The sequence below is a fragment of the Molothrus ater genome, unplaced genomic scaffold (genome assembly GCF_012460135.2).
Source record: "Molothrus ater isolate BHLD 08-10-18 breed brown headed cowbird unplaced genomic scaffold, BPBGC_Mater_1.1 matUn_MA207, whole genome shotgun sequence".
NCBI classification, from domain to species: domain Eukaryota; kingdom Metazoa; phylum Chordata; class Aves; order Passeriformes; family Icteridae; genus Molothrus; species Molothrus ater.
In genome coordinates this window covers 72,102-98,862 of record NW_023416732.1, presented here as the reverse complement: position 1 = coordinate 98,862, position 26,761 = coordinate 72,102, and the positions used below count along the sequence as shown (strand labels likewise).

Below are 26,761 nucleotides of genomic sequence, written 5' to 3'. Positions count from 1 at the left end.
GGGAAAATCAAAGAAAAAGTGGAAAAATCACAGAAAAATTGGAAAAATCAGGGAAAAATCGGGGAAAATCAAGGAAAAAGTGGGGAAAATCAAGGAAAAATTGGGGAAAATCCAGGAAAACTTGGGGAAAAGGTGTGACAATTCAGGAGGAAGTGTCCCCGGTGTCCCCTCACCGCCAGGAGCTTGCGTCCCTCGTCGTCCAGTGGTGGCAGAACCTTGGCCAGGTCCTGGCGGGCCCAGCGGGGGAAGGTGGCCTTGTAGTCGGGCAGGGCCGACACCCCCGGCCAGGCGGCCTCGTCCGGGGTGCCCAGGGTGCGGAAAATGCGGAACAGCTGATCGATCTCGGAATCGCCGGGAAACAGCGCACGGCGGGTGATCTACGGGGACATTGGGGATGTTGGGGACATTGGGGACAATGGGGACAATGGGGACATTGGGGACATTGGGGACAATGGGGACATTGGGGACATTGGGGACATTGGGGACATTGGGGACAATGGGGACAGCTGATCGATCTCGGAGTCACCGGGGAACAGGGCACGGCGAGTGATCTACGGGGACATTGGGGACAATGGGGACATCACAGGGACAGGGCAATGGGGACAATGGGGACAGCTGATCGATCTCAGAATCGCCAGGGAACAGGGCACGGCGGGTGATCTACGGGGACATTGGGGACATTGGGGACAATGGGAACAATGGGGACATTGGGGACAATGGGGACAATGGGGACAATGGGGACAATGGGAACAGCTGATCGATCTCGGAATCGCCGGGGAACAGGGCACGGCGGGTGATCTACGGGGACATTGGGGACATTGGGGACAATGGGGACATTGGGGACAGTGGGGACAATGGGAACAGCTGATCGATCTCGGAATCGCCGGGGAACAGCGCATGGCGGGTGATCTATGGGAACATTGGGGACATTGGGGACATCACAGGGACAGGGACATTGGGGACATTGGGGACAGCTGATCGATCTCGGAATCGCCAGGGAACAGGGCACGGCGAGTGATCTATGGGGACATTGGGGACATTGGGGACATTGGGGACAATGGGGACAATGGGGACATCATAGGGTGACAGGGACATTGGGGACAATGGGGACAGCTGATCGATCTCGGAATCGCCGGGGAACAGCGCACGGCGGGTGATCTACGGGGACATTGGGGACAATGGGGACATTGGGGACAATGGGGACAATGGGGACATTGGGGACATCATAGGGTGACAGGGACATTGGGGACATTGGGGACAATGGGGACAGCTGATCGATCTCGGAATCGCCAGGGAACAGCGCACGGCGGGTGATCTATGGGGACAATGGGGACAATGGGGACAATGGGGACAATGGGGACAATGGGGACAATGGGGACAATGGGGACAGCTGATCGATCTCGGAGTCACTGGGGAACAGCGCACGGCGAGTGATCTACGGGGACATTGGGGACAATGGGAACATCACAGGGACATTGGGGACATTGGGGACAATGGGGACAATGGGAACAGCTGATCGATCTCGGAATCGCCAGGGAATAGGGCACGGCGAGTGATCTGTGGTGTGACAGGGACATTGGGGACACTGGGGACATCACGGGGTCACAGGGACATTGGGGCCATCACAGGGACATTGGGGACGATGGGAACAGCTGATCGATCTCGGAGTCACCGGGTGATCTACAGAGTGCCAGGGACATCAGGGACAGTGGGGACAGCACAGGGACATCCCAGGGGACACCCACAGGGGATGCAGGGCTTGATCTCAGAGGGGACACAGAGGGACACCCCAAGGGACACCTGAGCCCCCCCCAAAGCCACCCCCGGGGTGTTGGGGACATCCCGGACACCCCCAGGGGACCCTGGTGCCACCCTGGGGGGCTCCGGTGCCACCCTGGGGTCCCCAGGCCCGTCCTGTCCCCTCCCCCACCCCGGGCTTTGTCCCCTCCCCCGCCCCGTGAGCCCCTCGTGACCCCCCCCGGGCGTTGTGGCCACCCCGGGTGACGTGGGGGGGTCACATGGTGTCCCCTCCCCCCCCAGCCCCCACAATGTCCCTTTGTTCCCACGGTGACGTCACCGCGGGGTCACCCCCGGGGGGTGGGGACAGCCTGGACACCCCCAGTGTCACCTTAGAGGGGGTTTGGGCATCCTGGGGGTCCCCAGTGTCACCTTAGGGGGGGTTGGGGACATCAGTGTCACCCCCAGTGTCACCTGAGGGGGGTCTGGGGACACCCAGGACACCCCTGAGTGTCCCTCATGTCCCCTCGGTGTCCCCAAATGCCACCCACCATCTCGGCGAAGATGCAGCCCAGGCTCTGTCACACCCAGTGCAGTGTCCCCAGTGTCCCCAAATGTCCCCAAATGTCCCCAAATGTCCCTCACCATCTCGGCAAAGATGCAGCCCAGGCTCCAGATGTCCACGGCTGTGCTGTAATATTTGCAGCCCAGCAGGATCTCGGGGGCGCGGTACCACAGGGTCACCACCTGGGGACAATGGGGACATCATCAGGGACATCAACAGGGACATCATCAGGGACATCGCCAACATCACCATCAACATCACCATCCCTAAGGTACCAGAGTGCCACCACCTGGGGACAATGGGGACAATGGGGACATCATCAGGGACATCACCATCAACATTACCATCAACATCCCTAAAGCACCACAGCATCACCACCTGGGGACACTGGGGACATTGGGGACATCATTAGGGACAGGACACCCAGAGGTACCAGAGTGCCACCACCTGGGGACAATGGGGACATTGGGGACATCATCAGGGACATCACCAACATCACCATCAACATCACCATCAACATCCCTAAGGTACCACAGCGTCACCACCTGGGGACACTGGGGACATTGGGGACATCACCAACATCACCATCAACATCACCATCAACATCCCTAAGGTACCACAGCGTCACCACCTGGGGACATTGGGGACATCAGGGACAGGACAACCCTAAAGGGCTTCTGAGCCCCCCAATCCCCCCCAAACCCCACATGGGGACCCTCAATCTCCCCCAAACCCCACAACTCGTGTGTGTAGGTTCACACAGGGATCCTGAAGGGGCTTCTGAGCCCCCCAAATCCCCCCCAAATCCCTCAAATCCCCCCCTAAACCCCCAAAATGCCCCCCAAATCCCACATAGGGACCCCAAATCCCCACCTCGTGTGTGTAGGTCCTGACAGGCACCCCAAAGGCCCGGGCCAGCCCAAAGTCAGCCAGTTTGATGGAGCCCTCGGCGTTGATGAGGAGGTTCTGAGGCTTCAGGTCCCGGTGCAGGACACGGTGGGCGTGGCAGAAGGCCAGGCCCTGCAGCAGCTGGAACAGGTAACTCTGGGGACATTGGGGACAGCGTTGGGGACATCGAGGTGACACCCCTGAGTGGCCCAAGGGACCCCCAGGATGGGTGTTAGAACACCAGGCCCTGCAGCAGATGGGACAGGTAACTCTGGGGACATTGGGGACAGCGTTGGGGACAGCAGGGTCACAGCCCTGAGTGGCCCAAGGGACCCCCAGGATGGGTTTGGGGTTTTGGGGTTATATGGCAGAAGGCCAGGCGACTCTGGGGACATTGGGGACATTGGGGTCAGTCCCATAAGAAACCCCTGAGCGAGCGCTGAGTGACCCAGGGGACCCCCAGGATGGGTTTGGGCTTTTGGAGTCCCCCAATGTCCCCTCAGGTGTTTTAGGGTCCCTCCAGGTGTCTTAGGGACCTCCAGGTGTTTTAGGGTCCCCAATCAATGTCCCTCTCCAGGTTTTAGGGTCCTCCCAGGTGTTTTAGGGTCCCAGTCCCAGGTTTTAGGGTCCCCCCAGTGTCCCCCAGGTGTTTTAGGGTCCCTCTCTCAGGTTTTAGGGTCCCCCAGGTGCTTTAGGGTCCCTCTCCCAGGTTTTAGGGTCCCCCAGGTATTTTAGGGTCCCTCTCCCAGGTTTTAGGGTCCCCTCAAGGGGGGAGCCCCACCTTGATGAGCGGCAGCGCGATCCCGCTGAGGGACGAGGAGTCCATGAACTTCTTCAGGTCCTGGTGCAGGAACTCGAACACCAGGTACAGCTTGTTCTCCGTGTGGATGACATCCAGGAGCCTGGGGGACATGGGGACAGCTTGGGGACACAGGGACAGCTTGGGGACATGGGGACACAGCCTGGGACACACAGACAGCCCTGGGACAGAGGGACAGGGAGATGGGGACAGGAATTTGAACACCAGGTACAGCTTGTTCTCCGTGTGAATGACATCCAGGAGCCTGGGGGACATGGGGACAGCTTGGGGACACGGCCTGGGACACCTTGGGGACATGGCCTGGGACACACAGACAGCCACAGGACAGAGGGACAGGGACACAGGGACAGGAACTCGAACACCAGGTACAGCTTGTTCTCCGTGTGGATGACATCCAGGAGCCTGGGGGACATGGGGACAGCTTGGGGACACGGGGACAGCTTGGGGACACAGCCTGGGACACACGGACAGCCGTGGGACACACAGACAGGGACACAGGGACATGGGAAGGCCACAGGGCCTGGCACAGCCACAGCACACCCTGGGGACACCCCTGGTCATGGGGGCTCCCCACCACCCCCCAAAACCCTCCTGGGGACCCTTCCTTGGGGACATCTCCCCCCCAGAGCCCCCCAAAACACCCTCAGGACATTACTGGGGACCCCTCCTCAGTGACATCTCCCCCCCTGAAACCCCAAAGCCCCCAGGACATTCCTGGGGACCCGTCCTCGGTGACATCTCCCCCCAAAGCCCCCCAGGACCCCCAAAACACCCTCAGGACATTCCTGGGGACCCCTCCTCGGTGACATCTCCCCCCAAACCGCCCCTCGAAGCCCCCAGACCCACTTGACGATGTTGGGGTGGTTGAGCTCCTTGAGCAGCGAGATCTCCCTGATGGCCGTGCTGGGGACACCCTCGGTCTCCCTGCGGTGACAAAGGCACGGGGGGGTCAGTGAGCCTTGGGGACCCCCCCGGGACCCCCGGGGACCCCCACTCACGTGTCCAGGCGGATCTTCTTGAGGGCCACCACCTCTCCTGTCACCTTGTTGCGGGCCTTGTAGACCACGCCGTAGGTGCCCTCGCCGATCTTCTCCACCTTCTGGAAGTTCTCCATGGGCGGGGGGGACACCGGGGGGGACCCCCGGAATTGGGGGGGGGGGGGGGTGACACCGGGGGGACCCCCGGGATGGTGGGGACACCGCGGGGACACCGGGGGGACACCAGGAATGGGGATAAGGGGAGGTTCTGGGGGGGTTCTGGGGGGTTCTGGGGTGGTTTCGGTGGCCCGGGGGTGTCCCCAGGGGTGGCCCTGGAATTAGGGGGGTGGTCCCAAGGTGGGGGGAGGGGCTTCGGGGGGTCCCGGTGGTGGCACGGGGGTGACACGGGGGCGTCCCCGGGGGGCTCTGGGGGTGTCCCGGGGCCGGGGGTGTCCCGGAGGGGTTCCGGGGGTGTCCCCGGGGGGGTTCCGGGGGTCCCGGCGGGGATATCCGGGATGGGGGAGGGGCTCCGGGGGTGTCCCCGGGCCCGGGGGGGTCCCTGGGCGGGTTCTGGGGGTCCCTGGGTGTCCCCGGGGGTCCCTGGGGGGGGTCCCTGGGGGTCCCGAGCGCCGCCGCCTCCCCCCCGCTCCCGCCAAAGCCGCGGCGGCCCCGCCCGCGCCGCTTCCCGCCTTGCCGCCGGCCACGCCCCCCGCGCCGCCGGCCATTGGCTGAGCGCGGAGTGACGTCACCGGAGACGCGGGAGATCCCTTAAAGAGATAGTGACACTACCGGGAACCGGCAACGGGGGTGGCATCGGGACACCGGGGACCGGGACAGGGGACAGGGACCGGGACAGAGGATTGGAATTGGGACACCGGGGACAGGGACCGGGACCAGGGAGTGGGATCGGGACAATGGGGACAGGGACACGGGATTGGAACAGGGACAGGGACAGGGACCGGAACCGGGGATTGGGATCGGGACCAAGGACCGGGATTGGGATCGGGATTGAGACCGGGACCGGGGATTGGAATGGGGATGGGGACCGGAACCAGGATCGGGATTGGGATCGGGACTGAGCCCGGGGATAGGAACGGGGACCGGGATGGGGTCGGGGTCGGGCCCGGGACGCCGCAGGCTCCGCCCGGGATGCTCGGGCAGTGCCGGGACCGGACACCGGGACCGCAACCGGACACACGGGGGTCACGGGGAGCGGCCCCGGGGGACACACGGGGGTCACGGGGGGACACACGGGGGTCACGGGGAGCAGTCCCGGGGGTCACGGGGAGCAGTCCCGGGGGTCACGGGGCTCTCCGGGGTCACGGGGCCCGCACGAGCGGCCGCACGCACCGAGACAGCCCCGGGGGCACGGAAATGGCCGGAGAGGAAAGATCGGGGTCCCCCCGTGTCACCCCCCGGAATCGGGGTCCCCCTGTGCCATTGGGGTCCCCCTGTGTCACCCCCCAGTGCCATTGGGGTGCCCCTCGTGTGTCACCCCCCGGGATCGGGGTCCCCCCAAGTTCGGGGTCCCCCCCTCGTGTCACTCACCGGGATCGGGGTCCCCCTGCGTGTGCAGAACTGGGGACCCCCCCCCTTTTGCCCGCGATCGGGGTCCCCCCCGTGTGTCACCCCCCTGTGCCATCGGGGTCCCTTTGTGTCACCCCCCTGTGCCATCGGGGTCCCCCCATGTCACCCCCCGAGATCGGGGTCCCCACCGCCCCCGATTCCCCCCACTGGGGCTCCCCCACTCTCCCTAAACTCGGGGACCCCCTTGAGTGCCCCCCCTGCGTGTGCAGAATTGGGGGGACCCCCCCCCTTTTTCCTCCCCCGCTTTTCCCCCTCCCATGGCTCTGTCACCCCCCCGACCCCCCAAAATCCCAAATAACCCCAAAAAACCAAAACCAAAAAATTCCCAAACCTCCGTCCCTGGGGTCTCCAGGATGGTGGGGCCAAACCCCAAAACCCCAAAACCCCAAAACCCCCTCGGCGAGCTGGGAGGGGGGGGGGTCCTTATGTCCCCCCAAAACCCCAAAACGCTCCCAATTCCCCCCAAAACGGTCCCAATGTGCCCCCAAAACCCCAAACCGGTCCCAATGTCCCCCGAAACCCCCAAAATGGATCCAATGTCCCCCCAAACCCCCCAAACGCTCCCAATGTCTCCCCCAAACCCCCAAACGCTCCCAATGTCCCCCCCAAACCCCCAAAATGGATCCAATGTCCCCCCAAACCCCCAAAACGCTCCCAATGTCCCCCCAAAATCCCAAACCGGTCCCAATTCCCCCCAAAACGGTCCCAATGTCCCCCGAAACCCCCAAAAGGGTCCCAATGTCCCCCGAAAACCCCAAAACTCTTTTGGGGGGGGGTCCCCGCGCCCCCCCCTCCCCCGCGCCGTGTGACCGCGGGTGGCCCCACGTGGGTCGGGGTTATGCAAATGAGCGCCCCCCTTTTTTTTTTTTTGGGGGGGGGGGAAGGAGGAGGCGGGGTTATGCAAATGAGCGCCCCCTTTTTGTGTCGCTGTCGCCGTCCCCGGCGCCTCTGCCCCGGCCGAGCCGAGCGAGGAGCGAGAGACGAGCGGGGACCATGAGGGGGCTCGGGGCCATCGCGGTTTTGGGGGCGCTCCTGCTCCTGGCTGAGGCTCAGCGGAGTGAGTCGGGGGTTTGGGGGGGCGGGGGGGCTCCCCGAGCTTCATCCCGTGGGGTTTTGGGGTGCAGAGCCCCCCTGAAAGGGAAATCCTTCGTAGAGTTGGGTTGTACCCCGATAATTCCAATTGGGGTGGTTTTGGGGGGTCCCCAGGTGTGGTTTTGGGTTTGGGATAGAGGCATAAATGGGGTTTTTTGGGGGTTTTTTTGGGGTGTCGGGGGCGTCAGGAACTTCATCTTGTGGTGGTTTTGGGGTGCAGAGCCCCCCTGAAAGGGAAATCCTTCGTAGATTTGGGTTGTACCCCGATAATTCCAATTGGGGAGGTTTGGGTGGTTTCTGGTTAGGGTTGGAGGCATAAATGGGGTTTTTGGGGTTTTTTTTGGGGTGTGGGCAGCATCAGGAGCTTCATCCTGTGGGGTTTTGGGGTGTAGAGCCCCCCGAAAGGGAAATCCTTCGTAGAGCTGGGTTGTACCCTGATAATTCCAATTGGGGTGGTTTTGGGTTTGGGATAGAGGCATAAATGGGGTTTTTGGGTTTTTTTTGGGTTTTTTTGGGGTGTGGGCAGCGTCAGGAGCTTCATCCTGTGGGGTTTTGGGGTGCAGAGCCCCCCTTAAAGGGAAATCCTTTATGGAACTGCAGCCCTGTGTGAAGGGGGCCTGGCAGAGCCCTGAAAATGGGGGGACTTGGGGGTCTGGGCAGAGGGGTGAGTGCCCTGAGAGTGGGGAACAGGGGGGGACTCTGCAGCCCCCCGAAACCGGGGAGAATTTGCAGCCCCTCACACTTGGGGGAATTTGCAGCCCCCCAAAACTGGGGGGAATCTGCAGCCCCCCGACATTGGGGTGAATTTGCAGCCCCTCGAAACTGGGAGGAATTTGCAGCCCCCCAAAACTGGGGGGAATTTGCAGCCCCCCCGACATTGGGATGAATTTGCGGCCCCCCAAAACTGGGGAGAATTTGCAGCCCCTCGAAACTGTGGGGAATTTGCAGCTCCCGTAACTGGGGTGAATTTACAGCCCCCCAACATTGGGGTGAATTTGCAGCTCCCGAAACTGTGGGGAATTTGCAGCCCCTCACACTTGGGGGAATTTGCAGCCCCCTCGACATTGGGATGAATTTGCGGCCCCCCAAAACTGGGGAGAATTTACAGCCCCCCAAAACTGGGAGGAATTTGCAGCCCCCCAAAACTGGGGGGAATTTGTGGCTCCCCGAAACTGGGAGGAATTTACAGTCCCCCGACATTGGGATGAATTTGCTGCCCTCATAACTGGGAGGAATTTGCAGCCCCCCAAAACTGGGGGGAATTTGCAGCCCCCGACACTGGGGTGAATTTGCAGCCCCCCAAAACTGGGGGGAATCTGCAGCCCCCCGTAACTGGGGTGAATTTGCAGCCCCCCAACATTGGGGTGAATTTGCAGCTCCCGAAACTGGGATGAATTTGCAGCCCCTCACACTTGGGGGAATTTGCAGCCCCCCGACATTGGGAGGAATTTGCAGCCCCTCGAAACTGTGGGGAATTTGCAGCCCCCCAAAACTGGGAGGAATTTACAGCCCCCGAAACTGGGAGGAATTTACAGCCCCCCAAAACTGCGGAGAATTTGCAGCCTCTCACATTTGGGGGAATTTGCAGCCCCCCGACATTGGGGTGAATTTGCAGCCCCCCGACACTGGGGAGAATTTGCAGCCCCTCACACTGGGATGAATCTGCAGCCCCCCGACACTGGGGTGAATCTGCAGCCCCCCGACACTGGGGTGAATCTGCAGCCCCTCACACTTGGGGGACTCCGGAACCCCCCGACCCCAAGGGGGTCCCGTCCCGTCCCTCCCGTCCCGTCCCTCCGGCTCAGCTGAGCGTCACATGCAGCAGCTTTGGGCCCATGTGACGGCTTTGCCCGCGCGTGGCTTGGCCCGAGCTCCGTCACGAGGGCCCCGGGTCCCCCCCAGGGTCCCCCCCGGGTCCCCCCAGGGTCAGGAGGACACCCCAGGGGTGGGGGTGGCAGAGGGGAGATGTGGGGGACACTTGGGGACGCTGGGGACCTCACTGAGCCCCCAAAGTTGGGGACACGGGGGACATGGGAGTGTCCTGGGAGTGGGGGGACATTGGGGACATTGGGACCTTACTGACCACCGAGAGTTGGGGAGATGGGGGGCCTGGGAGTGGGGAAATGGGGGACACTGGGGACATGGGGGATGTGGCAATGTCCTGGGAGTGGGGACATTGGGGACCTCACTGACCCCTGAGAGTTGGGGACATTGGGGACACTGGGGACATGGGGGTGTCCTGGGAGTGGGGGACATTGGGGACGTGTGGGACCCGACAGCCCCCCAAAAATAGGGGACACGGGGGGACATGTGAGGACCTCTGATCTCCCTGAGAATGGGGACACAGGGGACATGACAAAGCCCTGTAAATGAGGGACATGGGGGACGTGACAAACCCCCGAAATGGGGGACACGGGGGACAGATGGGACCCTTCATCCCCCTGAGAATAGAGACACGACGTTCCCCAAAAATGGGGGACATGTGGGACTCCACATCCCCCCGAAAACGGGGGACACGGGGGCCCCGTGGTGCCGCTGTCCCTGATGCCGCTGTCGCTGTCGCTGTCCCCGCAGGAGCCCCCGGGCGGGGCCGGAGCCGCGGGCCGAGCCCGGCCTGGAGCGGGCGGCCGGGGCCGTTCGGCACCTGGGACTCGGCGCTGTACCCGCCCTGGCAGCAGCGCGGCAGCCGCGACTGCTGGAGAGGTGAGCGCCACCCCGAGGGGCCGGGTCACCGCCCGGGATGGCTCTGTCACCTGCCTGGAATGGCTGTGTCACCGCCCGGGATGGCTCTGTCACCGCCCGGGATGGCTCTGTCACTGCCCGGGATGGCTCCGTCACCGCCCGGGCCGTGTCACCCCCGAGGGACCGGGTCACCGCCAGGGATGGCTGTGTCACCGCCCTGGGCTGCCTCTGTCACCCACCCAGGCCGTGTCACCCACCCAGGCCGTGTCACTGAGCCCCACCCCGATGGTGTCCCCAACACATGCTGGCCGTGTCACCCACCGTGACTGTGTCACCCCCCTGGCCAGGCCGTGTCACCCCCCCGGTCTGGCCGTGTCACCGGGGGGGTCTGGCCCTGTCACCGGGGGGGTCTGGCCGTGTCACCGGGGGGGTCTGGCCCTGTCACCAGGGGGGTCTGGCCGTGTCACCGGGGGGGTCTGGCCCTGTCACCGGGGGGGTCTGGCCGTGTCACCAGGGGGGTCTGGCCGTGTCACCGGGGGGGTCTGGCCGTGTCACCAGGGGGGTCTGGCCCTGTCACCAGGGGGGTCTGGCCGTGTCACCAGGGGGGTCTGGCCCTGTCACCAGGGGGGTCTGGCCGTGTCACCGGGGGGGTCTGGCCGTGTCACCAGGGGGGTCTGGCCCTGTCACCAGGGGGGTCTGGCCGTGTCACCAGGGGGGTCTGGCCCTGTCACCAGGGGGGTCTGGCCGTGTCACCGACCCCTCCCTGCTGTTGTCCCCGCACAGGTGGCGATGTCACCTTCGACATCAGCAACGACGCGCCGACGCTGGCGGGTGCCCAGGCCACGTTCTCCATCGCCCTGCGCCTGCCGGACACCCAGCGGGCGCTGCCCGACGGCCGCGTGGTCTGGGGGCAGAACTGCACCGTCAACGGTCTGAGAGCCCCGAGACACCCGGAACCACCCTAGAACTACCCAGAACTAACCTGAAACAACCCAAAACCAACCCAAAACCACCCTGGAACAACCCAAAACCAACCCAAAACCACCCTGGAACTACCCAGAACTAACCTGAAACAACCCAAAACCAACCCAAAACCACCCTGGAACTACCCAGAACTAACCCAAAACCACCCTGGAACAACCCAGAACTAACCTGAAACAATCCTGAAAAAACCCAAAACCAACCCAAAACCACCCTGAAACAACCCAAAACCATCCCGAGACAACCCAAAACTAACCCAAAACCACCCTGAAACAACCCAAAACCAACCCAAAACCATCCTGAAACCACCCTGAAACAACCCCAAACCACTTCAATCTCCAAAATCATCCTGAAACCACCTCAAACCCCAAACCACCCTGAAACCACCTCAAACCAACCCCAAACCACCCTGAAACCACCCTGAAACGACCCAAAACCACCCTGAATCCCCTTAAACCTCCAAGACTACTCCAAAACCACCCCAAACTCCCGCAAACCACCCAAAACCTCCCTGAAACTACCCCAAACCACCCAAAAACCACCCCGAAACCACCCTGAAACTACCCCAAAACAACCCCAAAACCCCTTAAATCTTCAAAACTACCCTGAAACCACCCCAAAACCGCACCAAAACTAACCCCAAACCACCCTGAAACTACCCAAAAACCACCCTGTAACAACCCAAAACTACCCCAAACCAACCCCAAAACCATCCCAAACCACCCTGAAACCATCCCAAAACCAGCCCCAAAACACCCTGAAACCCCTTAAACCTTCAAAACTACCCCAAACCAATCCCAGACCACCCCGAACTCCTCAAAACCACCCTAAAACCACCCTTAAACTACCCCAAAACCCCAGTGTCCAGTCAGCGTCCCCTCAGTGTCCCTGCAGTGTCCCCTGAACCCTGGTGTCCCCATGGTGTCCCCTCACCCCATGGTGTCCCTGGTGTCCCCAGTGTCCCCTCATCCCTGGTGTCCCCATGGTGTCCCTGGTGTCCCCAGTGTCCCCTCACCCTGTGGTGTCCCCGCGGTGTCCCCAATGTCCCCTCATCCCTGGTGTCCCCGGTGTCCCTCTGATGTCCCTGTGGTGTCCTCAGTGTCCCCACAGGCACGCAGGTGGCACAGGGGGACCCGCTGTCCCCCTGGTGTCCCCACGATGTCCCCAATGTCCCCTGACCCCAGTGTCCCCTGAGCCCCGCTGTCCCTGTGGTGTCCCCGCGGTGTCCCCCGATGTCCCCTGACCCCTGATGTCGTCACAGTGTCCCCTATGTCCCCTGACCGCTGATGTCCCCGTGGTGTCCCCGCTGTCCCCACAGGCACGCAGGTGACCCAGGGGGACCCGGTGTTCCCGGAGCAGCCGGACGCCACCGGGACCTTCCCAGACGGGACCCCCCTGCCCCAGGGCCAGCGGGGAAAATTCGTCTACGTCTGGTGGACGTGGGGTGAGTGAGGGTGGCACCGCTGTCCCCAGGGTGGCACCGCTGTCCCCAGGGTGGCACCAACCCTGCTGAGGTGGCACCGCTGTCCCCAGGGTGGCACCGCTGTCCCCAGGGTGGCACTGCTGTCCCCAGGGTGGCACCGCTGTCCCTGAGGTGGCACTGACCCTGCCATAGTGGCACTGACCCCGCTGTGGTGGCACTGACCCCACTGAGGTGCAAATGGCCCTGCTGTGGGGACACTGAGCCCACCGTGGTGGCACTCACCATGCTGTGATGGCACTGTCCCCATAGTGGTGGCACTGAGCCTGCCTTGGTGCCACTGACCCTGCTGTGGTGCCACTGTCCCCATTTTGGTGGCACTGAGCCCACTGCGGTGCCACCAATCCTGCTGTGGTGGCACTGGCCACGCTATGGTGGCACTGTCCCCGCTATGTTGGCACTGTCCCCATGGTGGTGGCACTGTCCCCGCTATGGTGGCACTGTCCCCGCTATGGTGGCACTGTCCCTGCTATGGTGGCACTGTCCCCGCTATGGTGGCACTGTCCCCATTGTCCCCACTGTCCCCACTGTCCCCAGGGCGGTACTGGCAGGTGCTGGACGGGCCGGTGTCACAGCTCACGGTGGCACTGTCCCCATGGTGGCACTGTCCCCATGGTGGCACTGTCCCCATGGTGGTGGCACTGTCCCCATGGTGGTGGCACTGTCCCTGCTGTGGTGGCACTGTCCCCATGGTGGCACTGTCCCCATGGTGGTGGCACTGTCCCCGCTATGGTGGCACTGTCCCCATGGTGGCACTGTTGTCCCCAGGGCGGTACTGGCAGGTGCTGGACGGGCCGGTGTCACAGCTCACGGTGGACACTCAGGGGGTGGCGCTGGGCTCCTACACCATGGAGGTCACCGTGTACCACGCCCGGGGCCAGCAGAAATTCGTCCCCATCGGCCACTGCAGCAGCCAGTTCAGTGTCACCGGTGGGTGACACCGGGGGGACACCGGGGGGCACGGGGGGGGTGACACGGGGGGCACGGGGTGGGAAATGGGGCTGGGGGTTTGGGGTGGGGGTGCAGGTGACATTGGGTGCGGGTGACACTGGGTGCGGGTGACACTGGGTGCGGGTGACATTGGGTGCGGGTGACACTGGGTGCAAGTGACACTGGGTGCCCGTGCTGCAAGTGACAGTGGATTTTGGGGGCTGTAGGTGACACCGAGTGCAGGTGACACCAGGCTTAGGTGACATTGTGTGCTGGCGCTGCAGGTGACACTGGGTTTTGGGGCTGTAGGTGACACTGGGTGTGGGTGACACGGGGTGCAGGTAACACTGCCTGTGGGTGACACTGGGTGCAAGTGACAGAGAGTACAGGTGACACTGGCTATAGGTGACACTGGGCACAGGTGACACTGACTGTAGGTGACACTGGCTGCAGGTGACACCGTGCACAGGTGACACCACACGCCACCACTCCCATCTCCCAGTCACTCCACTGCCCGTCCCCACACTGTCCCCACGCTGTCCCCCACCCTCACCGTGTCCCCACGCTGTCCCCACCCTCACGGCGTCCCCGTGCTGTCCCCACGCTGTCCCCACCCTCACCGTGTCCCTGTGCTGTCCCCACACTGTCCCCACCCTCACCGTGTCCCCGCGCTGTCCCCACGCTGTCCCCACCCTCACCGTGTCCCCGTGCTGTCCCCGTGCTGTCCCCACGCTGTCCCCTCTCACACCCTCACTGTGTCCCCACACTGTCCCCGCGCTGTCCCCACGCTGTCCCCACCCTCACCGTGTCCCTGTGCTGTCCCCACGCTGTCCCCGCGCTGTCCCCACCCTCACGGCGTCCCCGCACTGTCCCCGCAGACCAGGTCCCGCTGTCGGTGGAGGTGTCGCAGCTGCAGGACCCGGCGGCGGTGGCGGTGACCGGGGGCGGTCGCTTCGTGCGGAACCGCGCGGTGGCGTTCGCGGTGCGGCTGCACGACCCGAGCCGGTACCTGCGCCACGCCGACATCTCCTACTCGTGGGACTTCGGGGACCAGAGCGGGACCCTCATCTCGCGCAGCGCCACCGTCACCCACACCTATCGCGACACCGGCACCTTCTCGGCCCGCCTGGTGCTCCAGGCCGCCATCCCGCTCAGCCCCTGCGGGCCCAGCACGGCCCCCGCCGCCGCCACCACCGGCACGGGCACCGATCCCGCGGCCACCACCGCCGCCACCCCCGGGGCACAGAGCACGGTGCCGGCGGCCAGCACGGGTAAGGGGAGCGGGAGAGGGGGGTCGGTGTCACCGTGGGGTGCGGGACGGGTTGGTGCTGGCACAGCCCTGGCTTGTGGCGCCCTGGTGACACCCCAGCCCTACAGAGCCACCACAGTCCGTAGTGAGTGTCCCCAGTGTCCCCCCAGCCCCTCAGAGCCACCACAATCCATAATGTGTGTCCCCAATGTCCCCTCACCCCAAACTGAGTGTCCCCAGTGTCCCCCCAGCCCCTCAGAGCCACCACAATCCATAGTGAGTGTCCCCAGTGTCCCCTCACCCCAAATTGAGTGTCCCCAATGTCCCCTCACCCCTCAGAGCCACCACAGTCCATAGTGAGTGTCCCCAATGTCCCCCTCACCCAATACTGAGTGTCCCCAATGTCCCCTCACCCCAAACTGAGTGTCCCCAAACTCATCCCCCAGAGCCACCACAGTCCATAGTGAGTGTTCCCAATGTCCCCCCAGCCCCTCAGAGCCACCCCATGACAGAACGTGTCCCCAATGTCCCCCCAGCCCCTCAGAGCCACCACAATGCATAATGTGTGTCCTCAATGTCCCCTCACCCCAAACTGAGTGTCCCCAATGTCCCCTCACCCCTCAGAGCCACCACAATCCATAGTGAGTGTCCCCAGTGTCCCCTCACCCCAAATTGAGTGTCCCCAGTGTCCCCCCAGCCCCTCAGAGCCACCACAATCCATAATGTGTGTCCCCAATGTCCCCTCACCCCAAACTGAGTGTCCCCAGTGTCCCCCGACACCATACTGAGTGTCCCCAATGTCCCCTCACCCTCCAGAGCCACCACAGTCCATAGTGAGTGTCCCCAATGTCCCCCCACACCAGACTCAGTGTCCTCAATGTCCCTCCACACCCCAGAGCCAGCCCACCCCATAATTTGTGTCCCCAATGTCCCCCCCCCAGCCCACAGAGCCCCCAGATCCCCCCAGCCCGCCTTGTGTCCCCCCAATGTCACCTGAGGGGACGCGGAGCACCCTGGACAATGGAGCTGGGGGGTCCTGGGGGTGACCCCAGCCCGGAATCGGGGGGTCCCGGGGGGTTCCATACCAGAGGTGACCCCAGCCCGGGCTCTGGGGGGGTCCCGGGGGTGACGCCAGCCCCGCTCTCCCCACAGCCCCCGCAGCCTCCGGGGAGCCGGCGGAGACCACGGGGGGCTCGGCAGTGGAACCCTTGGACCCCGTTGTCACCGATCCCGCTGTCCCCGTTGTCACCGACCCCTCTGTCCCCGCTGTCACCGATCCCGCTGTCCTCGCTGTCACCGGTCCCGCCGCCACCGCGCCCTCTGCGGTCGCTGTCACCGAGCTCTCGGTCCCCTCCGCCGCCGCCGGCACCGCGCCCGTCGCCTCCTCCGTGTCCCCCTCTGTCGCCAGCGCGGCCGGGGCCACCTCTGTCCCCTCCGTCCCCTCGGTGGAAGCGACAGCGGCTGCAGGTGGGTGCTGGCCCGGCCCGGGGCTGGGGACACATCGGGGATGTCCCCAAGGGCTCTGCTGTCCCCTTGTCCCCGCCCAGCGTTTCCCGTGTGTCCCTGCAGGTGCGGCGACAGACGGAGGCGCGGGTGATGTCACAGCTGCTGCGGCCACAGCTGGACCGGCCACAGCTGGATCGGCCCTCGATGCCACCGCTGCGGCCACACTCGCTGCCACCGCAGATGCCACCGTAGAAGCCACCGTGGGAGCCACCGCTGTGTCCCTGGCCGCCGCCACAGCTGGCACCACAGCTGGCGCCACAGCTGGAGCCACATCTGGCACCACAGCCCAGCCCCTGGCCCTGGTGAAGCGCCAGGCGCCGCTTGGGGACGTGCCCTGTGTCCTGTACCGCTACGGCACCTTCGCCACCCAGCTGGAGATCGTCCGTGAGTCGGGGGTCCCGGGGGGGTCCCGGGGGGGTCCGGGGGGGTCCCCGAGGGTCCAACCGGGGCTTCCCCCCCCCGCTGAGCCCCCCTTGCCCCCTCCCCAGAGGGCATCGAGAGCGTGGCCATCGTGCAGGTGGTGCCCGAGGGCGGCAGCGGCAGCAGCGTGGAGCTGACGGTGACGTGCGAGGGAGGGTGAGCGGGGACGGCGGGGACAAGGGAGGGGACGGCACCCCCAAACCCTCAGAATGACCCCAAATCGCCCCAAAAAATGCCACCCAAAGCGCCAAAAAGCCGGGCCTGAAAATGACCCCAAATCCCCCCAAAAACTGCCCCCAAACCCCCTCAAAACCGGGCCCGAAAATGACCCCAAATCTCCCCAAAAACTGCCCCCAAACCCCCGAAAAAGTTCCCATAAATGACCCCAAGTCCCCAAAAACGACCCTAGAACCCCTCAAAACAGCTCCAGATCCCCAAAATAATCCCTAATCCCCCCAAAACGGCCCCCAAACCACCCGAAATCCTCAAAACCAACGCCCCCAAAACAGCCCCAAAAATGACCCCAAATCCCCCCCAAAACGGCCACAAAACCCCCCTAAATCCTCAAAACCGATCCCAAATCCTCCCCAAAACTGCCCCCAAAACCGGGCCCAAAAATGACCCCAAATCCCCCTAAACGGCCCCAAAATGGCCCCAAATCCCCAAAAACGACCCCAAATCCCCCCAAAACTGCCCATAACCCCCAAAACTGTCCCAAATCCCCCCCAAAGCCCCAAAACCGGTCCCAAAAATGGCCCCAAATCCCCCTAAATGGCCCCAAAAAGGCCGAAAAATGGCCCCAAAACGGCCCCAAAAACGGCCCCAAAACGGCCCCAAACACGGCCCCAAATCCCCCCAAAACTGCCCCCAACCCCCAAAACTGTCCCAAATCCCCCCCAAAGCCTCAAAAACGATCCCAAATCTCCCCCAAAGCCCCAAAACCGGTCCCAAAAACGGCCCCAAATCCCCCAAAACGGCCCCAAAACGGCCCCAAACCCGGCCCCAAATGCCCCAAACCGACGGCGGCGCGGCCGCAGGGTGCCCTCGGAGGTGTGCACGGTGGTGGCGGACGCCGAGTGTCGCACGGCGGAGGCGGAGTCGTGCTCGGCGGTGTCGCCGTCGCCGCCCGGCTGCGAGCTCGTGCTGCGCCAGGACTTCAACCGCAGCGGCCTCTTCTGCCTCAACGTGTCCCTGGCCAACGGCAACGGGCTGGCCGTGGCCACCACCCGCGTGGCCGTGGGAGGTGCGACACGGGGACAGGGCCAGGGGATGTCCCCAGGGTCCCCCGGGTGGGGCTGGGCGGTTCCTGTTCCGAGGAAGTGGCAGGGACACGGGGACAGGGGCTGGGATGTCCACGGGTGTCCCTTGGGTGGGGCTGGGCGGTTCCTGGTCCCGGAGGTGACAGGGACACGGGGACAGGGCCAGGGGATGTCCCCAGGGTCCCCTGGGTGGGGCTGGGCTGTTCCTGTTCTGGGGAGTGACAGGGACATGGGGACAGGGCTGGGGGATGTCCCCAATGTCCTCTGGGTGGTTCCGGCTCAGGGGAGTGACAGGAACATGGGGACAGGGTCCTGGGATGTCCTCAATGTCCCCTCGGTGGGGCTGGGCGGTTCCTGCTCGGGGAAGGTGACAGGGAGACGGGGACAGGGGCTGGGGTGTCCACGGGTGTCCCTTGGGTGGGGCTGGGCGGTTCCTGCTCCGGGGAGGTGACAGGGAGACGGGGACAGGGACAGGGGGATGTCCTCGATGTCCCCTCGGTGGGGCTGGGATGTTCCTGGTCCCATAGGTGACAGGGACACGGGGACAGGGCTGGGGGATGTCCCCAATGTCCTCTGGGTGGTTCCGGCTCAGGGGAGTGGCAGGGACACGGGGACAGGGTCCTGGGATGTCCTCAATGTCCCCTCGGTGGGGCTGGGATGTTCCTGGTCCCGGAGGTGACAGGGACATGGGGACAGGGCCAGGGGATGTCCTCGATGTCCCCTCGGTGGGGCTGGGATGTTCCTGGTCCCAGAGGTGACAGGGACACGGGGACAGGGTCCCTGAGGGTCCCCTGGGTGGCACTGGGTGGTTCTTGCACCAGGGAGTGACAGGGACAGGGACCAGGGATGTCCCCAAGGTCCCGGGGATGTCCCCAAGCACCCCTGGTGGCACTGAGCTGTCCCAGCCCTGCCGGAGGTGACAGGGGCAGAAGGACAGGGGCAGGGGGATGTCCCCAAGGTCCCCTGGTGGCACTGGGCTGTCCCTGTCCCCAGGAGCTGCCCCGGCCGGCGGTCACACCACGCTGTTCGTGGGACTCGTGCTGGTGGCGGCCGCCCTGGGCACGGCCGCGTACACCTACAGGTGAGGGGACACTGGGGACAATGGGGACACTGGGGGGACATCAGGGACACTGGGGACACTGGGGACACTGGGGGGACATCAGGGACACTGGGGACAATGGGGTCACTGGGGGGATTGGGGACACTGGGGACATTGGGGGGATTGGGAACACTGGGGACACTGGGGGGACATCAGGGACACTGGGGACAATGGGGACACTGGGGGGATTGGGGACACTGGGGACATTGGGGGGATTGGGGACACTGGGGACACTGGGGGGACATCAGGGACACTGGGGACAATGGGGACACTGGGGGGATTGGGGACATTGGGGACATTGGGGGGACATCAGGGACACTGGGGACACTGGGGGAATAGGGACACTGGGGGGGACACTAGGGACATTGGGGGGATTGGGGATACTGGGGACATTGGGGGGATTGGGGACACTGGGGACACTGGGGGGATTGGGGACATTGGGGACACTGGGGGGACACTGGGGGTATTGGGGGGATTGGGGACATCGGAGACACTGGGGGTACATTGGGGGTATTGGGGGTATTGGGGGGATTGGGGACATCGGGGACACTGGGGGGACATTGGGGGTATTGGGGGTATTGGGGGGATTGGGGACATCGGGGACACTGGGGGGACATTGGGGACACTCCCTATGGGGTTGGGAACACTGTAGGGTTGGGGACACTTTTTATGGGGTTATTATGGGGTTGGGGACATCGGGGACACCCCCAGTGGGGTTGGGGACATCGGGGACACCCCTCGGCGAGGCGGTGACACCGCGTCCCCCCCCCCTCCCCAGACGAGTCAAGTCCCCGTTGCTGTCCCCGGCGTCCCCTCCCGGCCGGTCCCGGCCGTGGCTGTCCCCAAATGTCCCCGCGGTGCGGCGGCTGCTGCAGCGCGCCCTGGGGGCGGCCCCGAGCGGCGAGAGCAGCCCCCTCCTCCAGGGCCGCTCGGTCTAGGGACCCCCGCCCCAAAACCGGCCCCACAAAACCCCCCCGGAGCTGGGGACACGCGCGGTGGCCTTGGTGACAGCGGGATTAAAGCTGCCAAGTGCCCGAGGCTCTGGCTCTGTGTGATTTTGGGGGGGTCCTGGGGGGTCTGGGTGGATTTTGGGGGGGGGTTGGGTGGTTTTGGGGAGGTCTGAGGGAATCCGGGGGGTTTGGGGGGATTTTGGGGGGATTTTGGGGTATCTGGGGGAAATCCTGAAGGGGTCTGGGGGGATTTTGGGGTGGTTTTAGGGGGCTCTGAGGAGATCCAGGGAGGTTTTGGAGGGGTCTTGGGTGGATTTTGGGGGGTCTGGGTGGATTTTGGGGGGGGTCTGAGGGGATCCGGGGGGCAATTGGGGGGATTTTGGGGCAGTTTTGGGGGGTTTTGGGAGGGTTTTGAGGCGTCCTGTGGGTGTTTTGAGGCTTTTTGGGGGGCACTGGGGGCGGCCCCGAGCGGCGAGAGCAGCCCCCTCCTCCAGGGCCGCTCGGTCTAGGGACCCCCGCCCCAAAAACGGCCCCACAAAACCCCCCGGAGCTGGGGACGGGGTTGGGGACACGCGCGGTGGCCTTGGTGACAGCGGGATTAAAGCTGCCAAGTGCCCGAGGCTCTGGCTCTGTGTGATTTTGGGGGGCTTTGGAGGGGTTTTGGGGGGATTTTGGGTGATTTCGGGGGGATTTTGGGTGGTTTTGGGGTATCTGGGGGTGTCCAGGAGGGGTTTTGGGGGGATTTTGGGTGATTTTGGGGGGATTTTGGGTGGTTTTGGGGTATCTGGGGGTGTCCAGGAGGTGTTTTGGGGTGGTTTGGGGGGGTCTGGGTGGATTTTTGGGGGGGTTTCAGGTGGTTTATGGAGCTCTGAGGGAATCCAGGGGGGTTTGAGGGCATCTTGGGTGGATTTGGGGGTGCCTGGGGGTGTCCTGGGAGGGTTTTGGGGGATTTTGAGGAGGTCGAGAGATAATCTGGGGGGACTCGAGGGGGTTTTAGGGGGCTCTGAAGGGATCCAGGAGGGTCTGGAGGGATTTTGGGTGAGTTTTAGGGGGTCTGGGGTCATCCTGAGTGGATTTCGGGGGGTCTTGGAAGGTTCCAAGGGGGAATTTTGGGGGGATCCTGGGGGGTTTTGGGGTGTCCTGGGGGGGCCCTGAGCTCCCTCCTCCAGGGTCCTTCTGTCCGGAGACCCCTACTGCCAAAAGAGTGACCACACCCCCTAATTTACATATTAATTAAAGATCTCTTTGACCAAATCCTCCATTTTCTTGGTTTCTTAATGGCCACACCCTTGCATGACCACGCCCACACGTTTTACACATATCGATAGCCACGCCCCCTAATTTTAATATAATTAAATATTTATTTTGACCACCCTTCCAATTTCTTATATGTTAATGACCTCACACATTCTGTGGCCACACCCCATATTTCCATATCCACAAATGACCACGCCCTCTAGTTTGCATAGTAATGTCATTAATTTTTGATGCGCCCTCTAAATTGCATATCCACCAATGGTCACGCCCCCTCAACTACTACTAGACACGTTTCCTATTTAAATAATCGTCCACGCCCCTTAATTTCCATATAGTTTATACATTATGCATGAATACGCCCACTGATTTACATACAACTCTATAACCACGCCCCTCTAATTACCATATAAATGAAGCCCGTTTCCGCTCTTAGCCCCGCCCTCTAATTTCCATATCCCATATATGGCCACGCCTCAGTTTTGCCCAACCCTCCATTCTTTGGCCACGCCTCCATTTTCGGGCCACGCCCCCGATTCCGCCGCGCCGCCGCCGCCGCCTTTGCGTCACTTCCGGGGCGGCCCCGCGGCGCGCGCGCAAAGATGGCGACGCCCTATGTGACGGACGAGACCGGTGAGCGCAGGGGGGCCCTGCGGCCCGGGGGGGCTCCGGGGCCCTCCCGGGGCTGCCCCGAGACCCCCGGGACCCCCCCCAAACCCGCGCGGGGCTCGCGGGGGCGGGAGGGGCCTAAAGGGGGGGATGGGGGGGGCGAGACCCCCGTGAGGGGCCTGAGGGGGGGCGGGGACTGGGAGGGAGGGGGGGGCCGAGGGTTTTGGGGAGGGGTCCGTGAGGGGCTTGGGGTCCCCGAGGAGGATTCGTGGTCTCCGTGAGGGGTTTGGGGTTCCCGGGAGGGATTTGGGGTTCTGGGGTTTGGGGTTTTGGGGTCTCTCAGAGGGGAGTTGGATTTGGGGAGGGGGCGGGACCCCCGTGAGGGGCCTGGTGGGGGGGGGGAGTCCGGGGGTTGTGAAGGGAGGGGGACCGAGGGTTTTGGGGAGGGGTCCGTGAAGTTTTTGGGGTCCCCATGAGGGGTTTGGAGTCTGTGAGGGGCGGTCTTGGGACCCCCGTGAGGGTCTCGGGGTCGGGAAGGACCCAAAGGGGCTTTGGGGGGGGGTCCTGGGACCCCCGTGAGGGGCCTGGGGGTGTCCCGGGGTATTTGGGGAGGGGTCTTGGGGATCCCCGTGAGGGGTTTGGGGTCCCCGTGAAGGGTTTGGGGTCCCCGTGAGGGTTTGGGATCCCCATGAGGGGTTTGGGATCTCTGAGGGAGGGTTGGGTTTTGGGGGGGTGTCCCAGGGTCCCCCTGGTGTCCGTGGGTGACCCCAGGGGTGTCCCCAAGGTGTCCCTGCAGTGTCCCCAGGGTGGCCCAGGGAGTCCTCGTGTCTACCCAGTGTCTGTGGGGATGTCCCCGTGGTGTCCGTGGATGTCCCCAGGATGTCCCCACATGCCCACGATGTCTTTGGGGATGTTCCCATGACCCATGGTGTCCCCAGGGTGTCCCCATGGTGTCCCCATGTCCCCACTCTGTCCCCAGCTGTCCCCGTGTTCCTCGAGTGTCCCTGTAATGTCCCCATGGTGTCCATGGGGCTGTCCCCGTGCTGTCCCTGCACTGTCCCCAGGTGTCCCCATGCTGTCCCCGTGTCCCTGCAGTGTCCCCAAGTTCCCTGTGGTGTCTGTGGGGCTGTCCCCAGCTGTCCCCACAGTGTCCCCAGTGTGTCCCCAGCTGTCCCCATGGTGTCCCAAAGTCCCTGTCGCCTGTGGGGCTGTCCCCACAGTGTCCCTGTGCTGTCCCGATGTCCCCATGGTGTCCCCATGGTGTCCCCAGCTGTCCCCACAGTGTCCCTGCACTGTCCCCAGCTGTCCCCACAGTGTCCCTGCGCTGTCGCAATGTCCCCATGGTGTCCCCAGCTGTCCCCACAGTGTCCCTGCACTGTCCCCATGGTGTCCCCAGCTGTCCCCACAGTGTCCCTGCACTGTCCCCAGCTGTCCCCACAGTGTCCCTGCGCTGTCCCCATGGTGTCCCCACGCTGTCCCCAGGCAGGTACATCCCCTCCACGCAGCGCCCGGACGGGACCTGGCGGAAGCAGCGCCGGGTCAAGGAGGGCTACGTGCCCCAGGAGGAGGTGCCCGTGTGAGTGGGGGTCCTGGGGGGGTCTCAGGGTGTGGGGAGGGGTCCCAGAGGGTCCCGGGGGGGTCTCAGGGTGTGGGGAGGGGTCCCAGAGGGTCCCGGGGGGGTCTCAGGGTGTGGGGAGGGGTCCCAGAGGGTCCTGGGGGGGTCCCCAGGGTGTGGGGAGGGGTTGGGTCTCACCCAGGCCTGGCTCTGGGTCCTCCCTTGGTCTCCCCAAACCCCTCCTGTCCCCCCCAGACCCCTCAAATCCCTTCCTGGACCCTCCCAAACCCCTCGAGGACCCCCCAGACTTCTCCTGTCTCCCCCAAACTCCCTCCTGTCCCCCCCATACCCCCCTGGACCCCCCATAACCCCTGCAGGACACCCCCAAACACCTCCAGGACTCCTCAAATCCCCTCCAGGACCCCCCTAAACCCCTCCTGTCCCCCCTAAACCCCTCAAATCCCTTCCTTGATGCCCCCAGACCCATCCACGATCCCCTCAAACCCTTCCAGGAGCTCCTCAGACCCCTCAGGACCCCCCCCCAAACCCATTAAATCCCCTACAGGACCCCCCCAAACCCCTCAACCCCCTCCTGGATGCCCCCAGACCCCTCCAGAACCCCCAAACCCCTCTTGTTACCCTCAGAACCCTTCAGGACCCCCCCAGATCCCTCCAGAACCCCCCTAGACCCCTCCTGGATGCCCCCAGACCCCTCCAGAACCCCCCCAAACCCCTCCTGTCACCCTCAAACCCCCTCAGGATCCCCCCAGATCCCTCCAGGACCCCCCCCAAACCCCTCCTGTTACCCCCAGACCTCTCCAGAACCCCCCCAAACCCCTCCTGTTACCCCCAAACCCCCTCAGGACCCCCCCAAACCCCTCCTGTTACCCCCAGAACCCTTCAGGACCCCCCCAAACCCCTCCTGTCACCCTCAAACCCCCTCAGGACCCCCCCAAACCCCTCCTGTCACCCTCAAACCCCCTCAGGATCTCCCCAGATCCCTCCAGAACCCCCCCAAACCCCTCCTGTTACCCCCAGACCCCTCCAGGACCCCCTCAAACCCCTCCTGGATGCCCCCAGATCCCTCCAGGACCCCCCCAAACCCCTCCTGTTACCCTCAGAACCCTTCAGGACCCCCCCAAACCCCTCCTGTCACCCTCAAACCCCCTCAGGACCCCCCCAAACCCCTCCTGTCACCCCCAAACCCCCTCAGGACCCCCCCAGACCTCTCCAGGACCCCCCCAAACCCCTCCTGTCACCCTCAAACCCCCTCAGGACCCCCCCAAACCCCTCCTGTTACCCCCAAACCCCCTCAGGACCCCCCCAGACCCCTCCAGGACTCCCCCCAGACCCCTCCAAGCCCCTCCCCAAAACCCCCTGACCATTTTTTTTTTAATTTTTACTTTGATTTTTTTTCCCCTTTTTCCTCCTCCCCTGTCCCGCCTCCAGCTACGAGAACAAATACGTGAAATTCTTCCGGAGCAAACCCGAGCTCCCGCCGGGTTTAAACCCCGAGCCCGCCCCTTCCCCGCCGGGCCGAGGGACCCCCGGGAGGCCCGAGGGGGGCTGCGACCCCTCCCCGACTTTATCCAAAAGCGCCCGCAGGAACCTGAAACGCAAAGAGAAAAGGAAACAGCAGCAGGAAAAAGATCGGGAAAACCACGGGGACGGACTGAGCCAGGAGCTGGAAAAAATCGGGCTGGGAGGAGGAGGAGGAGGAGGAGACAGCGACAATGGAGGAGGAGGGACAGCGGGAGGGGAGAAAAACGTGGAAAACCCCGGGAATTCCGGCAAGAATTCAGGGAAAAATTCCAGCAAGAATTCCGGGAAAAATCCTGGAGATTCGGGGAAGAATCCGAGCAGCAATTCCGGGAAGAATTCAGCAGATTCTGGGAAGAATTCGAGCAAGAATTCGGCAGATTGCGGGAAGAATTCAGCGAATTCCGGCGAAAACGCCGCGATTCAATCGGGGAATAATTCCGGGAATAATCTGGGCAGCAACGTCGGGAATTCCGGGGGGAATTTGAGGAGCAATCCTGGGAATAATTTAGGGAGTAACCACGGGAATTCCGGTGGGAATTCCGGAAATACCCCGGGCAATAATGCCAACAATTCGGGGAGCGATTCGGGGAACAGCTGCGGGGATAGGGCGGGCACGGAAGGCGGCGGGGGCAGCGCGGAGCGGGGCCGGCGCATGAAGAGCCTGCGGAAGAAGCTGCGCCAGGTGCAGGAGCTGCAGCTGCGGCTGGAGCGGGGCGCGCTGCCCGAGCCCAGCCGGGAGCAGCTGGAGAAGCTGGGCCGGAGGAGGGCGCTGGAGGAGGAACTCAGGGCGCTGGAGCTGGACTCGTAATCGGGCTGGGCTTTCGTTGGGGAGGGAGGGGTTTGGGGTTTGTTTCTGATTTTTTTAAAGGTTTTTTTTATTTATTTTGGATTTTTTTTTCGGGTTTTTTTTGGGTTTATTTTGGGTTTTAATTTGTTTTGATTTTTTATTTTGTTTTATTTTATTTTGTTTTATTTTATTTTGTTTTATTTTATTTTGTTTTTATTTTATTTTCTTTTTATTTTATTTTTTTAATTTTTATTTTCTTTTTATTTTATTTCTTTTTATTTTATTTTCTTTTTATTTTCTTGTTATTTTATTTTCTTTTTATTTTATTTCTTTTTATTTTACTTCCTTTAATTTTATTTCCTTTTATTTCGTTTTATTTTATTTCCTTTTATTTCACTTTATTTCCTTTTATTTTCTTTTATTTTATTTTATTTTAATTTTATTTTCTTTTAATTTTATTTCCTTTTTATTTTATTTTATTTTTATTTTATTTTGTTTTCTTTTAATTTAATTAAATTTTATTTTACTTTATTTCATTTTATTTTACTTTGTTTTATTTGATTTTACTTTATTTCATTTTGTTCCATTTTATTTCATTTTATTTTTGGTTTCATTATATTTTATTTTTGTTTTATTTTGTTTTGTTTTGTTTGGTTTTATTTTATTTTACTTTATTTCATTTTACTTTATTTTGGTTTCATTTTATTTTATATTGGTTTAATTTTATTTTATTTCACTTTTTTCATTTTATTTTACTTTATTTTGTTTTACTTTATTTGTTTTGTTTTATTT

General features: G+C 62.3%; 3 protein-coding genes across 3 annotated transcripts in view; 2 read left to right on the top strand and 1 right to left on the bottom strand.

Moving 5' to 3' along the window:
- CDK2 (cyclin dependent kinase 2) overlaps nt 1-6,647 on the bottom strand; it is an 8,030-nt gene extending 1,383 nt beyond the window's left edge. The window contains exons 1-6 of the mRNA XM_036405903.2: nt 5,009-6,647; nt 4,857-4,934; nt 3,972-4,092; nt 3,176-3,346; nt 2,383-2,484; nt 174-377 (exon numbers count right to left, since the gene is read on the bottom strand). Of these exons, the coding sequence (XP_036261796.1) occupies nt 174-377; nt 2,383-2,484; nt 3,176-3,346; nt 3,972-4,092; nt 4,857-4,934; nt 5,009-5,124 (792 nt within the window). The 5' untranslated portion in view covers nt 5,125-6,647. The remainder of the gene's footprint in view (nt 1-173; nt 378-2,382; nt 2,485-3,175; nt 3,347-3,971; nt 4,093-4,856; nt 4,935-5,008) is intronic.
- An 822-nt stretch (nt 6,648-7,469) lies between these two features.
- PMEL (premelanosome protein) lies at nt 7,470-20,310 on the top strand. The gene is made up of 12 exons (XM_054518429.1): nt 7,470-7,631; nt 10,118-10,369; nt 11,132-11,278; nt 12,648-12,773; nt 13,578-13,739; nt 14,618-15,010; nt 16,141-16,455; nt 16,558-16,878; nt 16,983-17,070; nt 17,952-18,157; nt 19,167-19,254; nt 20,051-20,310. Exons 1-12 carry the CDS (start codon nt 7,568-7,570, stop codon nt 20,208-20,210), a joined length of 2,322 nt encoding a protein of 773 aa, XP_054374404.1. The 5' UTR covers nt 7,470-7,567; the 3' UTR covers nt 20,211-20,310.
- A 3,110-nt stretch (nt 20,311-23,420) lies between these two features.
- On the top strand, nt 23,421-25,994 carry PYM1 (PYM homolog 1, exon junction complex associated factor). Its single transcript, XM_036405901.2, has 2 exons — nt 23,421-23,661; nt 25,090-25,994. The coding sequence occupies exons 1-2, from the start codon at nt 23,426-23,428 to the stop codon at nt 25,988-25,990; spliced, it is 1,137 nt and encodes a 378-aa protein (XP_036261794.2). The 5' UTR covers nt 23,421-23,425; the 3' UTR covers nt 25,991-25,994.
- Nucleotides 25,995-26,761: the final 767 nt, after the last annotated feature.